Source organism: Pseudonaja textilis, chromosome Z (assembly GCF_049901715.1).
Source record: "Pseudonaja textilis isolate UNSWEBS1 chromosome Z, rPseTex1.2, whole genome shotgun sequence".
In the NCBI taxonomy this organism is placed as follows: Eukaryota; Metazoa; Chordata; class Lepidosauria; order Squamata; family Elapidae; genus Pseudonaja; species Pseudonaja textilis.
Genome location: NC_142008.1, coordinates 80,849,904 through 80,866,258, shown reverse-complemented (window position 1 = coordinate 80,866,258; position 16,355 = coordinate 80,849,904). Strand labels below are relative to the sequence as shown.

The following is a 16,355-nucleotide window of genomic DNA, read 5'->3' as shown; positions in this document are numbered from 1 at the left end:
TTCTTCTTTCTTTACCCATTTTATGTTTAATTATATCCAGTTTTAGTTTAATGTCTTTTTTCTGTGGCGTTTTCTGTAATTCTTTTCCAAGTCTTTTATGCTCATCTTCTAAAACTTTAATGGCATGCCTTTTCCTTATGTTCTTTTTCCTTATATAGTCTATTATCAAGCCTCTAGCATATGCCTTCATTGTGTCCCAGACATTCTGGATTGAGGTATCTTCTTTTTTATTTTCTCTAAAGAAAAAGGCCAATTCTTTCTCCATCCATTGTGTAAAGTCTTTTTCCTTTAAAGTAGTATTGTTTAACGTCCACTCCGATCTTCTTTTTTGTTCTTTCCATTTAATTGTCATTGGATTATGGTCTGCCCAGGTACTTGCTTCAATGTTGGTTTCTTGAATATTAGATGTTAGTTCTGTTGAGATCCAAATCATATCTATTCTGGACCATGATAAGTGTCTATTTGAATAAAAAGTGAATTATTTGGTTTTAGCATTTCTTTCTCTCCATATATCTTTTAAGTTTATTTCATCTGTCATTTTAAAAAAAGATTTAGGGAGAGTCTTTCTGTTTTGCTTTGCTGTTGTTGCTGTATAATCCAGTTTATTGTCTACAATTCCATTGAAATCTCCCATCATAACTATATTGACATAGTCCAGTCCAATTATTTTCTAATGTAAATTTTTATAAAATTCTTCTTGTTTATCATTCAGAGCATAAATTGCAATCAGGAGTGTTTTCATATTATTATCCATTATTTCCACCATTAACACTCTTCCTTCTTCATCAGTATGAATCAATTTGGCTGGGATAGTCTCTTTAATAGACTATTTAATAGACTATAGAACCACTCCTCTTTTCTTGCATTGAGTCAAAGAAGTAAATATTTTCCTTAATTTTGGCTGTACCAACATTTGTTCATATTGTTTTTTAATATGTACTTCTTGTAAACAAATTATATCAAATTTTAATTTCTCTAATTTATGAAAAAATTTCCTTCTTTTGACAGCTGAATTAAGTCCGTTTATATTCATTGTAATCAGTTTTTTCTCTTCCATGATTATATTTTGTAGTTAGGTTTGGCAGCTCTCGTAGATCTTGGTTCACGTCGTTCTTTGATCTCCACCTGTCCACCTACTGCGCCTTCTTCTTTTTCAGTCTCCATTTGATCCTCTTGGAATTCAATTAATGAAATCTCTTTTTCTGCCTCTTCCTCTCTCCTTCCAAAAAATTCTGCGTAGAATAATTCTGCTTTCTCAATTGAATCAATTCTATGTCTTTGTTCTTGCCATGTAAACATTAGTCCTTCTGGAATCAGCCATCTATAATTCACCTTTTTGTTCAATAACATTTTAGTCAGGAATCGGTATTCTCTTCTCATCTCTCTCACTCTTGTACTTGCTTTAAAACCACAATCTCCTTGCCTTTGTATTTCAATGTTTTCTCTCTTGCCGCTTGTAATATTTGTGTTTTAATGGCTTTTTTGTAAATCTGATGTGGACTTCTCTTGGTAGATTATTTCTCATTGCATATCTTGTAAAAACTTAGTATACCTCATCTACTCCATCCATCATCTTCTCTGTTATCTCCAAAGCTTCAGCCATTATTTTTATCATTATCGCAGCTAGATTTTGTCCTTTTTCTTCTTCTATATTTTGAAATCTTAGATAAAATTCTGATCTGTCCATCTCCCACGTCAGCATCCCACTTTTATCTTGTTCAACTCCTGTTAATCTACTTGCAATGTTGCCAGTCTTCTTGTCTCTTTGTTTATCTTCTTCAATTTTTTGGAATCTCTCATCATACTTCGCCATCATTTGTTGAATATTTTCAATTTTTTCATCAGTCTTCCCTGTTCTTTGTTCAATGTTCTTTGTTCTTTGTTCAATATTCTCTATTCCCTTTTCAATAGTGTCTGATTTTGTTTTAAGGTCTTAGATTTGCATAATCACCTGTAGAGTCACTTTTTCTTGCTCTTTATCTTGCTTTAACATCATCTGAATTAAACGTTATCCTCCAGATGGTGGGGAGGTGGGAGTAGAAGTTGAGGTACCAGAAGTTATGAATTTCCTACTCATTTTGAACGATTCAAAATCTTCTAATTCTTTTAAACCTTAATCCGAAAGGTGCAGTAGCCAATTATAATCCAAGGTGGGAAATAAAAGTGGTAGAGAGTAAAAGGCCCAATAGTAGTAAAAAAAGGGGGGGGGGGAAATCTTCAGGTTCTTCTGAACCTTAATCCAATTATGAAATAGTCAATTGTAATCCAGGGAAAAAAGAGAAAAATAATAAGAGAAAAAAAGCCCAATAATAATAAAAAAAATGAGAGAAAAATTTCTTCAGGTTCTTCACACCTGACAAAGGGAATGCCATTATAGTAATGGACAGAAAAGACTATGAAACAAAATTGACAGACCTACTCCAAGACTCCACATACAAACCCATAAACACAGATCCAACCACATACCTGGAAAAATTAACCAAAAAGAAAATTATAACCAGCCACATGAGCAAAGAGATCCAACAGACAATCATCCCAAGAGAAAAATCTTCCAGATGCCCCAAACTATACAGCTTCCCAAAAATACACAAAGAAGGCATACCTCTCAGACCCATAGTCTGCTCCAGAGGAGCACCACTACAAAACCTAGCCAAATACTTAGCAAAACAGCTACAGCCCCATGCTGAAACAGCATACCACTTCTTGGAAATGATCAAAGATCTACATGTGGAGCAAGAAGATCTGCTTGTAAGTTTCGACGTGGTTTCACTATTCACTCAAGTCCCGATAAAAGAGACCCTTGAAATCATCAAAAATAAATACGAACCAGCTAAACACCTCATGGAACTAACAGAACACTGCTTAACCAACACATATTTCATATACAAAGGACAAAGATACAAACAAATTGAAGGAGCCCCTATGGGATCACCACTGTCACCCATCATTGCAAACCTCTTCATGGAAGAATTCAAATCCAGAGCCCTGGCCAATGCCATCCACAAACCCAAACTATGGTTAAGATACATCGATGACACATTTGTGATTTGGCCCTATGGAAAAGAAAACCTAAACAATTTCCTAACACACCTAAACAGCACACACCCCAAAATCAAGTTCACCATGGAAACAGAAACAAACAAACAACTACCATTCCTAGATGTACTAATCTACAAAAAAACAGATGGCACACTAGGACACAACGTATACCAGAAGAAAGCACACACTAACCGCTACCTCAACGCCCAATCCCACCACCACCCAGCACAGATAAACTCTGTGGCTAAAACACTAATTACTAGAACCAAACGCCTGGCAGACAAGACACACATTAAGACTGAACTATGCACCCTGACTAAAGTACTGACAGCCAATGGCTTCCACAAAAGCAAAATCACCAGCTTGATCCACAAAAATACACTGAGACATAATAGAGACCCAGAAGATGAACAGACCTATGGAACAGCTGTCCTGCCCTACATAAGAGGTACTACAGACAAAATTAGTAAGATACTGCATAGACATCACATCAAGACTGCCTTCAAAACGGACAGAAAAACAGCAGCCATCCTTAGAAACCCCAAAGATAAAATTGACCTGGAAAACCAAGGCATATACGAAGTCCCCTGTGCATCATGCCCGGCCACATACATTGGACAGACCAATAGAAGAATAAGTACCCGCCTGGATGAACACAAAAATGCAGTCAAAAAGCTGGAACACACTTCCTCACTAGTCCAACACATGGAAGCCACAGGTCATCGCATCAACTTCAATGGCATCAAAACCCTAGCCACTATAGAAAACCCCAGCCACAGAATCATCAGAGAAGCCATAGAGATTGAAAAAAGACCAGAAAGCATGAATAGAAGAGATGATTCCACCAGACTGTCAATCATTTGGAAGCCTGCACTCACAAACAAAAAAATCTCCACACCACAAGCCAGGCAAACACCTGGGCACAGACAGATCTTCCCTGATACCTCCAGCTCAAACACACCCCAACCAGGCACCCAGATGAAACCTAGCTTCCTAACTAATGATAGCTGTCCATTTACCCAGAGCCAAGCTGCACTAAAGGCCTCCAATAAAGTAACACAATGTTGCCAGCCAATCAAGATACAAAAAGAGCCAAAAAACAGACAGGAGATATTAGAAACACCAATCAAGCAGAACACAGCAAACTCCAAGACCAATAAACACAGACCAAGACTCCCAACCAATCAGGATGAAGAAAAAACCATTCTGACACAGCAATAGGCTGCTCCAAATTTAAATCTGAAACCACTGTGGGGGTCTGACTCACAGATGAACACTATACAGAAGCCTGATGCTGGCAGATGAGATTCTGCCGAAACGTTGCTACACCTTTAAAAGCACAACTACAATGACGGGGAAAATACCCAAACAAAGCTGAATGCCATACATGTAAGTACCGCGAAAACTTAAGTTATATAAATAGCTAAAGGGAGCCTCTAATCTAAAAAGTTGAAAAATCAAAAGGAGAAGAAAATATATATATATATATATATATATATGTGTATGTATGTATGTATGTATGTATGTATGTATGTATGTATGTGGATCTTTGGTTGTTCGGGTTTTCTCCCGCGTAAGATTCGAAGTATCTAGGCAACGTTTCGATGAAGTCTCATTCCTCATCTTCAGGCTTCTGTCTCCGGCTCTGTGCTTCTCAGAGTAATGTGAGATTGCAGCTGCTTCCTCCTTTTAACTGCCAGTGGGGTGGGACTTGATTGGGTGGGGGCTTGGCTGTGTTCTGATTGGGTGGGGTGTGTTCTCATTGGTAGGGGGTTTGGCTGTGTTCTGATTGGTTGGGGGTTAGCCGTGTTCTGATTGGTTGGAGGCGTGTTCTGTTCAGGTGGGGGCTTGGTTGTGCTCAGGTTAGTCTTAGTTGCTGGGGGATTTGAGCTGGTGAGTTGTGATCTTGCTGTTTGGCTTCGAGTTCGTGGTCCTGCATCTTCATAGTGGGTGTCGGTTTGCTTCATGTATGGCTCGGAGGGGTTTGAAGTGGGTAGTGATGCAGCTGCCGTGCAGCTTCTGGTCCATGGTCGTGTCTCATCTTCTGAGTGGGTGGGAGTCTGTTTTCTACATGGAAGTGTGGTGGTGGCATCTTGTGTGGCTCTCATGGGTGTGGGTCTGGTGTCCTTCTTCATGTTAGGTACTCGTCTGTTCATGAGGGCGGGTTTCCAAATGGCTGGAAGGCGGGAGGTGTCATCTCGTTTGTTCATGCTGTGTGGGCGTTTTTCTATCTCTATGGCTTCTCTGATTATTCTGCTGTTGAAGTGTTCGGTTTTGGCGATAGTTCTGGTATTTTTAAAATCAATTTCATGTCCTGTGGCTTTGAGGTGTTGCACCAGGGAAGAGGTCGTTTCTTCTTTTTTGATTGAGTTCTTATGTTCTTCAATGCGTGCAACCAATCAGAACACAGCCAAACCCCCTACCAATGAGAACACACCCCCACCCAAAACGGCAAAGCCCTCCTCCCATATATAAAAGGCACTACAGACAGAATCAGCAAGATCCTCCAAAAACACAATATTAAAACAACATTCTGCACAAACAGAAAAATATCCACCATCCTAAGAAACCCCAAAGACAGAGTCGAATTAGAAAACCAAGGAGTATACGAAATCCCCTGCACTGCCTGCCCTGCCACATACATTGGACAGACTAACAGAAGAATTAGTGCACGCATTGAAGAACATAAGAACTCAATCAAAAAAGAAGAAACGACCTCTTCCCTGGTCCAACACCTCAAAGCCACAGGACATAAAATTAACTTTAAAAATACCAGAACTATCGCCAAAACCGAACACTTCAACAGCAGAATAATTAGAGAAGCCATTGAAATAGAAAAACGCCCACACAGCATGAACAAACGAGATGACACCTCCCGCCTCCCAGCCATTTGGAAACCCGCCCTCATGAACAGACGAATACCTGCAACCTCATCACTGCCCACTCCAAACCCCTCCGAGCCATACATGAAACAAGCCGACACCAACTATGGAGATGCAGCGCGACCTCGAACTCGAAGCCGGGCAGCAGGATATCCAGCCAATCAGAACACGGCCAACCCCCCAACCAATCAAAACACAGCCAGGCCCCCCCACCAATGAGAAGACACTCCCACCCATTCAAGTCCCACCCCCACTGACAGTTAGAAAGAAAAAAAAAAAAAAAAAAAAGCAGCTGCAACCTCACATCACTCTGAAAAGCAAGAGCCAAAGACAGAGGCCTGATGATGATGAATGAGACTTCATCGAAACGTTGCCTAGATACTTTGAATCTTACGCGGGAGAAAACCCGAACAACCAAAGATCCACATACAAATACCCATGAGAACCTCAGAAAACAAATATATATATATATATATATATATATAAGAAAAACACTCAGTTAACAAATGCTAAGTCGCGATAGAATCCAATAATAAAGGAAGTAGAAAAGTAAAACGCCTAGCCTCACTTTGACGTTTCCCTTTAAAAACCGCCGCTTATTCAATTTTGTCAAAAATCTTACAGACTTCTTATTCTTAGGGAGTCCTTTCAAATCTCAGAATATTGGTTAAAAAAAAGTTCTCACCAAGCTGACACACTTTCTCTTTCAGTCTCTTCCGTTCCGGAGCTGTCCCAACTTCAGCAGCTTTAATGGCTGCCTCTCCGCTGCCGGCAAAAAGGGCTTCTCATGAATCGACCAGGGACTTTGCGATGTCCCTGGGATCCACAGGATGTTCCCTTCACTATCACCATCTCTACAGGACGGTTTAGGTCCATTTGGACCGACCAGGGGCGAAGATATCGGCTGCAGTCTCAGAGCCTCGAGATTGCAAGCCGTATCGTTGTGACGTCAGCTCCGCCCTGGGCCAAACCCATTATGAGGTGCAGCGAATCCTCAATTCAAGGTGGCACAGGAGACAACTCCAATATTTAATCAAGTGGAAGGGCTACCCCTTATCAGAGGCATCTTAGATGAAGAGTCCAAGCCAATCGCCTTGTGATGAGGTTCCACCCAAACCTGGGGTGTGGTTCGTAACTCTAAGTTCTAGACCTGCAATAAATTTGTTTTCTTTTTGTGTTGTACAGGTAACCTTCAAGAAGTGAGGGGAGCTGAATGTCAACTAAAAATACTTCTTTGGTCTTTTTAGTTGTCAACAGAAAGGGAGGAGGAAAGCAGTGCATTCCTTAAATGCTTCAGATAATCACTTTGGCAACCGAAGCTTCTGGAGTGCATAATTATTACTGGAGAGCATGATTGATGACTCTTGACTATGGATATCTCACATTGGCGAATATACAACCGGGGTGGGGAGAAAACCAGAGTCAAGGGTGAAATGAATGATGTGTCAAAGTCGGTTGTAACCAGGAAACGCCGACATGTCAACTCTTAGTAAATCAATCTTTTTTTACAGCTAGAGACTTATGGTTTGAATGAGGGTGTATGTTAGAGTCCTGACTGCTTGCCCAAATGCTGTAGTGAAATATAGCCAGTGAAATTCAATAAGCATGGTCAGAGAATCATGCCTTACCTAAAACAATTGATAATAATTTTTTCAAATGTTTTCCTTCATTAAAATCTTTCATTGATTACAATAAACCTCTTCAAATGAAACATACATAATTTCAAAATGTTTATATCATGTTGGAATCTTGAGAAATATGAAATTAACTTTAAGTGACTATATTGTATTGAATCACATGTTTTCAACTAGTTGCATGACTTCAATTGGACCAAAAGTGCTTTGCTGCAGACTTTTTGTTTGTACTCCATATCTGTGATGACCCGGGGCATGGCACAAAGGCAATACAGTCTAATTTATTATTTGATTGTATTATCCTTTATTAGCTCCAACTTTTCCCCCAATGTCCTGGTTACCTTCTGGTCTGGAGAAAAACTCTCCCAGGAACAGCCTTTGGCTATTGAATCAAGTCCAAACGTTGTCAATAAAAACTTTATAAGTCCAATCAAGGCAAAATGAGGTAATTAATCCAGCAGGTCAAGAAAAGGAATTCCAGATGTGAAGGAAGGACAGTATATCAACCCAGTTGGAAGGATTCCAGGAACGCAGATAATCACAGTCAACATAAGATAAATTCACACTTGTTCCCAGCAAAGCTGCTCTCAGCTTGCATCTCTTTTAAACTCTTCCCAGGTGTGCCTAATGTAGAGTATCAAGGGCCTTTCCACCCTTCATAAGCCACGCAGCCCATGTTGCTCTCTTCTCCATTCCTCCCTGCATGCCCTAGGATGAAGAGGAGGTGTACAATAATAGTTAGCCAGCATTGATGGATTCCAGTTGTCCTCATATCAATTTTCCATTGTGGCAGTGTCTTGGTGAAACCTTTTACCATGTTTGTTATTGATTGCACCTAGAATTTTTGAGGAAGACTGAATTCAGAAAATGAATCCTCATTGATATTGCACTTTATGATCTTGTACTATAAGTTTGTCAACCAGCTGAATGTAGTTTGGTGCTCTCTCCCTGCCAAGAAAATTCTCAGTGAATGCTTGAATCCTTGAATGCATTTAGGTGATTTTCTCTGGCCCCACTAACAGTTTTCATATGCTTGTCCTTGATAAGTCTGTTATGTGGATTAACAATTGTTCTTCTTGATGTTCACTTAGTTATTGGAAACATCTGTCTCAAATAATGAAAACGTTGACTTTCTTTGTTCACTGTTTTCGCATTTTTTAAAAATTAGTCTTATGAGATCTGAAGCAAAAGTATCTTTGTGGGTCAATAAATGATTCATGTAACACATTTTTTTTTTACTGGAACCAAATTCTTTCAAAGTGCCTATGGAAATTCTCAGTTATACAAGTCATGGTTGTCCCAAAGATGCTTTTTCAAGAGGCAACTAGACTTTCTGGTTTTTCATTGAAGACGTTTCGCTTCTCATCCAAGAAGCTTCTTCGGCTCTTTCAAAGTAGCCATTTTGCTTTAATGTCATGCTACCTTCTTGTATGACTGTCCCATTTGTATACGTAACAACAGTACTTGGTATATTTGACCTGCATTCCAAGCAGCAGAACCATTTCTTTTAGATCTTTACAGATATTCCAGTTGTACTTGGTGTACTAGATGTTCTTCAACAACAGTTCCATGTTTTCATCTGGTTTTTTCAAGTGTGCAGCATAGTTGACAGGTGTTGAAACTTTGAAATTTCAAAAAGAAAATATTTGTTTAAAAGAATACAGATAGATTAAATTACAAGTTATTTTCATGATAAGCAGCAAAATTGTATAAGATAGTGTTCAGGAAGCAATTAAATGCCCAATTAAGCAGGAAATCTTAAACTATTCCAGACAAGTGGCTGTCCAGTCTCTTCTTAAAAGCCTCCAGTGATGGGAGCACCCACAACTTCTGAAGGCAAGCCATCCCACTGGTTAATTGTTCTCACTGTTAGGAATTTTCTCTTTAGTTCTAGGTTGCTTCTCTCCTTGATCGATTTCCATTCATTGTTTCTTGTCTTGCATTCTGGTGCTTTGGAGAATAGGTTGATCCCCTCTTCTTTGTGGCAGCCCCTCAAACATTGGAACACTGCTATTGTGTCACATGTCATGTAGCAAGGCTTACTCTTTTCTGGTGTATTTGGTTAGATCAGGTATGTTGAGTAATACTTCTGCCAGAGATACTTTAGCTCATTCTAGATCTATGAATGTAAAAAGTGCTGGGACATGAAACCATAATTTCAGCTTCTATTCTTAGGTCATTGCTTCTTTGAAGGCACTGTAGTGGGGAATTGATGGAAACATCTCAGAGAGGAGCAAATATTCTAAATTTTTTTGTATGTTCTCTGGCTATGTTTGCTTGTTGGGACCCCTGGTAACAAACAAACTGGGCATCAAATGAGATGTGTTGGCCTTGTGTATTTGGGAGCATTGATAGAAGTGTAGCAGGCTAGGTTGCTTCTTATGAATTCTTATATTCATGGTGTGATCCACATTTCTGTACACAGAAATTCACAATTCTATTCACAGTTTTAGACAAATATTATTACCTAATCTCCTTGAAATCTGACATACAGGATATTTGCGTATAGCACTGCAGCATTTGCTTTGAAGTTCCCATAGCCATTATATCTATATCTATATCCTTCATTTGAATAAATTCTAAGATGGTATACAAAAGCATGAATATATTAATTCTACCAGCATGGAATCTGATTATATTTAATACAGTTAAATAGCAATTTAAGCCAACAAAGGTAAACAAAAAGATAGAAACTATACACAGACCAGGAGCAACACTGATGTTTAAATTGCTTTGGCCAATTAAAATTACAAAAGAGATTCAAATATCAAATTTAAAAAAATGTTTGGGAGAATGTTCTAAAGTTAAGAAACCTTTCTAGTGTAGAGGTATTTTGCATTTTCCCCAAAAGGGATTTGGGGCCCTGGTAACAATACAGTTGGACATCAATGGCCTTGCAGAAGCTAGTAAAAATCTGGCTTTCACTGACTTTTGAGCATTTTCAATGTAGCCATTGGTATCAATATTAAATTTAATTAGTTAATGTAATATTTCAATTATTAATTATTTGTTTTGCCATTTATAGCTATAAAATCTATAAAATATCTGAACTGTGGCAATAAATCAATACATTTTGGTGAACTGAGTTTCTCCTTCATTGAATTACCGCTTTTAAAACACTTCAGAAAAAAGTCTTGTTAAAGTGTTCGAATGGAAAAAATGTTTACTTAAGTAGTAATAAAATACCTAAGTGCCTTGTATTAGTTAAATAAACTAAACACAACAAGAAGGGGGAAAAGATCCATACAATGAGTACAAATATCTATATGCAATTAATTTAGTTGTTAAACTGATAATTAAATCTCGACTTATGTCATCATCTTATTTTTAGACCATAGAGATCTTACAAAAGTAGAAAAACAAACTAAGTCTTCCAAGATCCATTCCTTAAAATTAGGAGATTGACTTCTTTTTCAGTTATGTAAAATTATCTTATAGCTTAATAAGGCCCAAACTATTTATAAATTGACAAATTCCGCATGAGATTCTTAAATAAATAAGAGCCTTTCTTTGTCTGAATTATGACTTCATATTATGGGAAGACCCAACTAATAGCTAAAACAGTGAGGTATGTACTTTTTTTCAGGACAGGGGCCATGTTTCATCTTTTAATTGTATACTAGATATCATTAAAGGGGTGGCATTTGGACCCAAATGAGTACAGGTAATTAAATGCAATGGTGTCAGTAGTGGATGTTATGTGGGTTTGAAAACTAAGTAGGATTGGCCTTGTTAGTATTTGGTTAGGAGAGTCAGTTGAATTCCAAGGCCACATGCTAGACTTCAAAGTCAAAAACTTTTCAGAAGAAAGCACTGGTGAGTCACTTCTGTACAGTGCTGTACAGAAACTGCACATGCAGTGGCTGTGAAATCACCAGGAATCAAAACTGATTCAGAGGCACTATTTCACTAAATACAAGTACTGTATTTAAGAGTTTTCTCTTTGTAATTTGTTAATGGAGGCTACCTACAACAGTTTGGAGGCTGCATGCAGCCAGCTGGCCTCATATTAACACAGATAATCCTGGACTTAAAACCCATTCGTTTAGTTAAAATGACACTGAAAAAGTGACTTAGGACCAATTTTTACACAACTGTTGCATCATCCACATGGTTGTATTCAAAATTGGGAGGCTTGGCAACTAGCTCATATTTATTAGGGTTACAGTGTCCTAAGATCATATGATCACTTTTATGAACTTCTGACAATTAAAGCCAATGGTGAAGCCAAGTTCACTTAACTGTTACTAACTTAACAACTGTTGTGGCCCTCTGATGGCTAGCAAAGCTGGTAGCATAGTCAGACAGTGAGGAGGTTGGGGAGGAATATGAGCCAGTCCTGGAGGCTGAGGAAGGCTTGGAGGAGGGCTCTGCATCAGAGGCAGAAATGGGCCAGGGCAGTCTGGCAGTTATCAGCTGCCTTCAGAGTCAAACAGTAGTGAGGTGGGGGATCTGCTGGAGTCAGTTCCCAGCCTGCGCATGTGCAGAGCTTCCAAAAGAAAAGAACAATTATGAACTAAGGGTTGATGTGGGAGTAAGGCCACAGATGAATGGTGAATGGCCCCTCCCATGGGGATTAAAAGAGGAGCAAAGGCAACAATTTGTTTGTTGCAACAATGTGAAGATCTGTCTGTGCATCTCAGAGACTCTGTGCAGAGTCCTTCCTTGTCAGCACTGTGTTTGAAAATATTTACTTGGCAGCTCTCCAAACTAGAAAAGGTCTGCGCTCCGAATTACACCCTTGAAAGACTGTTTGCCAGACCTTTGGTTCAATGTGAGTGCAAGAAATTCACCTTCATTTAATAAAAGAGGTTTTGCTGGGACAAAGAGTCTGCTTAGTGCTTTTTGAGGAAGCGTAGGTCAGAACAACAACTGTAGTGATTCATTTAACAATTGTGGCAGCAAGGATTGTAAAATGGGGAAAAATGTAATTAACAACTGTCTTGCTTAGTAATGGAAATATTCAATCTCTAAGTTGTGTCTGATTCTTCGTCATCCCATGGATCACAGCGCACCAGGTTCCCCTGTCTTCTGGAATTCATGTTCATTGCGTCCTTGACACTATCTAACCATCTCATCTATCCTTTCTCCTTTTGCCTTCAGTCTTTCCCAACATCAGAGTCTTTTCCAATGAGTCCTCTCTTATCATTAGATGGCCAAAGTATTTCAGCTTCAGCTTCAGTATTTGTCCTTCCAAAGAACAGTCAGGGTTGATTTCTTTTAGGATTGACTGTTTTGGTCTGGCAGTAGTAAGATCGGATTCTCAAAGGATTCTTAACAGTCTTCTCCAGCACCACAATTGAAAAGCATCAAATGTTCAGCCTTCCTTAGGGTCCAACTCACAGCCATACATTACTACTAGGAAAACCATAGCTTTGATTATACAGACCTTTGTTGTCAAGGTCCCTTTTGCTGTTTTGGTTTCCCGTAGCTTTCCTCCCAAGGAGCAAGCCTCTTTCATAGCTGCAGTCAGCATCTGCAGTTATCTTAGAGCCCCATCCCCACTCTAGATAAAATAAAAACTGTCTCTGCTTCCATTTTCCCCCTTTCTGTTTGAAATAAAGGGACTGGGTGCTATAATCTTAATTTTTTAAATGTTGAGTTTCAAACCATCTTGTATTCTCCGCTTTTACCCTTATCAAGAGTCTCTTTAGCTCCTCTACACTTTTTGCCATTAGACTAGTATTGTCTGCGTATCTGAAGTTTTTTATATTTCTCTTGGCAATCTTACTCCTGGCTTGTGAGTCAGTCCAACATGTACTCTGCATGCAAGTTAAATAAGCAGGGTAACAATGCATAGCCTTGTGCTCCTTTGCCTATTTTGAACTAATCAGTTGTTCCATGTTCAGTTCCAGCTATTGCTTTTTGACTCATATATAGATAGGTTTCTCAGTAGCTCAGCTAGAATATCATCACCTCTAACTTTGCTGTTGGTAATATTTCTTAAGGCCCACTTGACTTTATACTCCAGGATGTTTGGCTTGAGATCAGTGATCACACCATTGTGGTTATCAGGGACATTAATATCTTTCTTGTATAGTTCTTCTATGTATTCTTGCTATCTCTTCTTAATCTCTTCTGCTTCTGTTAGGTCCCTATCATTTTTGTGCTTTGTCATGTCCATCTAAAACTTGGTATTTCCAATTTTCTTGAAAGATCCCTATTCTTTTCCTCTATTTCTTTGTATTTTTCATTTAAGAAAGCTTCATAAACGTTTGAGATCATTATGTTAAAACACGTTAGAATATTTTATTTGTATGAATAAGTGTTGCTTTAAAAATATTTAAAAGTATCTTAAATCGCAATTAAACAATTAGTCCTATAATAGGAATTATAATTACCCTAATCTTTCTAATTTAATGTTTTTTAAATTATTTGCTGGGGGTGGGGTTAGATAGCGTAGAATGCCAAGTAAAAAATGTAACAGTTTCATTTTTCCTAGCTGCGGTGTTAATGTAAGTTGGTTTGCTGGATAGAAGTGTCACTGCAACAATGATCTCTAAATTGTTAAATTCTTTTTCAGCTTGATGATTGTGCACTGCAGTTGTCTCACAATGGTACCTACTTGGATTTAGAAACTACTCTAGCTGAGCAAAAGGATGAGTTGGAAGGTTTCCAGGGGGAATTTGGGTAAGGAAATAATTATGTTTATCCATCTATAATTAGAGTTGGTAGAATGTTTTTATAACATCACTTGATTTAATACAAGCTTTAAGAACAGTTTTATTATAATCTTACAGTGACTTGCACAAAATTGATGATATTTCGATGTGATGTAGTTCATATATTTTGCAGAAAATCAGATGATCAAACTGTTTTGATATAGAATGATGTGCATATTATTCCAGTTTTCAGCAAAGTGCCCCATAGCAAACAATGGGTTTATTTAATGACTTCGTTTTACAACCACACCCACAAAGCTACCATGGTGATTTGCTTAATGACCACTGCAAAAAACGGTCATAAAATTGGGTCGGTCAGTCACAGGATGACCCACTTTATGATTCTCACAACTTACAACTATAATGGACAGAATCTGTTATGGTAAAGGGTTACCTGTATAAATCTGTTTTGAGTATTGGAAGGCTAATATTTTTTGAAAACATTAAGCTGAAACAGGAGTTTTTACAGTGACAGATATTTTTAATATGATGTATTAGAGATTATTCTGTTGCAAAACCAATCTGCTCAACTCAAGTTCTTGCCCAGTTATCTGGGAACAGTTTGACCTTGTGGCTCTTGAGGAAATGGACCTGTGGAATATGAGCACCTGTGTAATAGTTATTTTCGATCCAGGCTCTTCCTGACGTGTAAAAGCTTCCTGGGAAGTTAAATGCGAGTTGGTTCTGATGGTGATTAATTCTTCTCTGTGAGAAGTGGGGTGGTGACCTAGCCTTTTTAAGAGACTGTATCTATAGTCTACTCCAGAGGTGTCAAACTAAAAGCCCCTGGGCCAATCCCACCTGGGGGTGCTTAGATCAGGCCCATGGGCCCCCCTTGGAAACAGTGAAGGACTGCCCCATGGTGCTTCTGCCAGTGAAAATGGAACTCGGGAGAGCCGCAGGCAGAGGGTTGCAGAAGGCTGTCGCAGCCAAAAATGGAGCTGGGAGTCCATTTTTACTGGCAGAGCGCTTCGGCCACTACAAGCGCCCCCAACATGAGTGACATTGAGCTGGCCACACCCACCTGACCATGCCCATCACAGGCCCCCTGAGATCAAACACAATCCTGATGCGGCCCTCAATGAAATCGAGTTTAACAGTCCTGGTCTACTCTATTGGATAATTTTTGTCCTATCTCCAACTTCCCTTTCTGGTGAAGATTGTTGAGAAGATGGTTGTGTTGCATCTCCAAAGGTTATTGGATAAAATGGATTATCCAGTCAGGATGCATGTCTAGATATGGGACTGAAATGGCATTGATTACATTTTTTTATGAACTCTAGTGGGGATGAGGTGGGACAATGCATCCATCCTCTCTCTACTTGACCTCTCAGTGGCATTTGATTTCATCCACCATGTTATCATTCTGGAGCAGCTTTGAGAGTTGGGTGTGTGTGGCTGTGGGCTGTTTTGGGTTCAGTTATTTCCTTGGTGGTTGTTCTCAGTTGGTCTTGATAGGAAACAAGAGGTTCAGGTTTCATTCCCTGCTTTGCAAGGTTCCATTGAGCTCAGTACTATGTCCATCTCTGTTTAACAATAACTACAAGAAGTTGTTGGGTGAGATTATCTACCATCCTGGGCTGCGATATTATCAATATGCTGATGGCACATAGGTATACAATATGTCTGAGCCCATCATGAGTTAAGTGATGCTGTGACTTCCCTCTTGGAATGTCCAGAAGCTGTTAAGGGCTGAATAGGGAACAATGGCCTAAAACTGAACCCTGGTCTGATGGAAAGGCTCTGGGTTTGAGGTTCATTGGTCCAAGAACTTGGTCCAATGGATAGAATTGCTCTATCCATCTTGGCCACCTTGGTCTTAGATAGAATTGCTCTATCCATCTTGGCCATCTTGGTCTTAGATAGAATTGCTCTATCCAGATAGAATTGCTCTATCCAGCCAGACCTGATGTGTATTTAACTTCTACTTGAAACGCAGGTGGTAGTCCTAGCCAGGTGGGTTTTGGTTGTTACCCATATCTATTCACCTCCTGCCTTAACTATTGCAACATGTTCAACAAAGGGCTGCCTTTGGAAAGTATCCAGAAGCATCAGTTGGTTCAACATATAGCGACCTGCATATTTATGTGCAAACCTAGATTTGCACATATCCTTCTCTCACAGGAGTTGAATTAGCT

General features: G+C 39.1%; 1 protein-coding gene across 11 annotated transcripts in view; it reads left to right on the top strand.

Moving 5' to 3' along the window:
* Positions 1 to 16,355, top strand: part of FHOD3 (formin homology 2 domain containing 3) — a 288,676-nt gene that overhangs the window by 21,572 nt on the left and 250,749 nt on the right. For all 11 annotated transcript variants that reach the window (XM_026719582.2, XM_087916030.1, XM_026719581.2 and 8 more), the window contains exon 2: positions 14,079 to 14,185. In XM_026719582.2, coding sequence (XP_026575367.1) covers positions 14,079 to 14,185 — 107 coding nt within the window. The remainder of the gene's footprint in view (positions 1 to 14,078; positions 14,186 to 16,355) is intronic.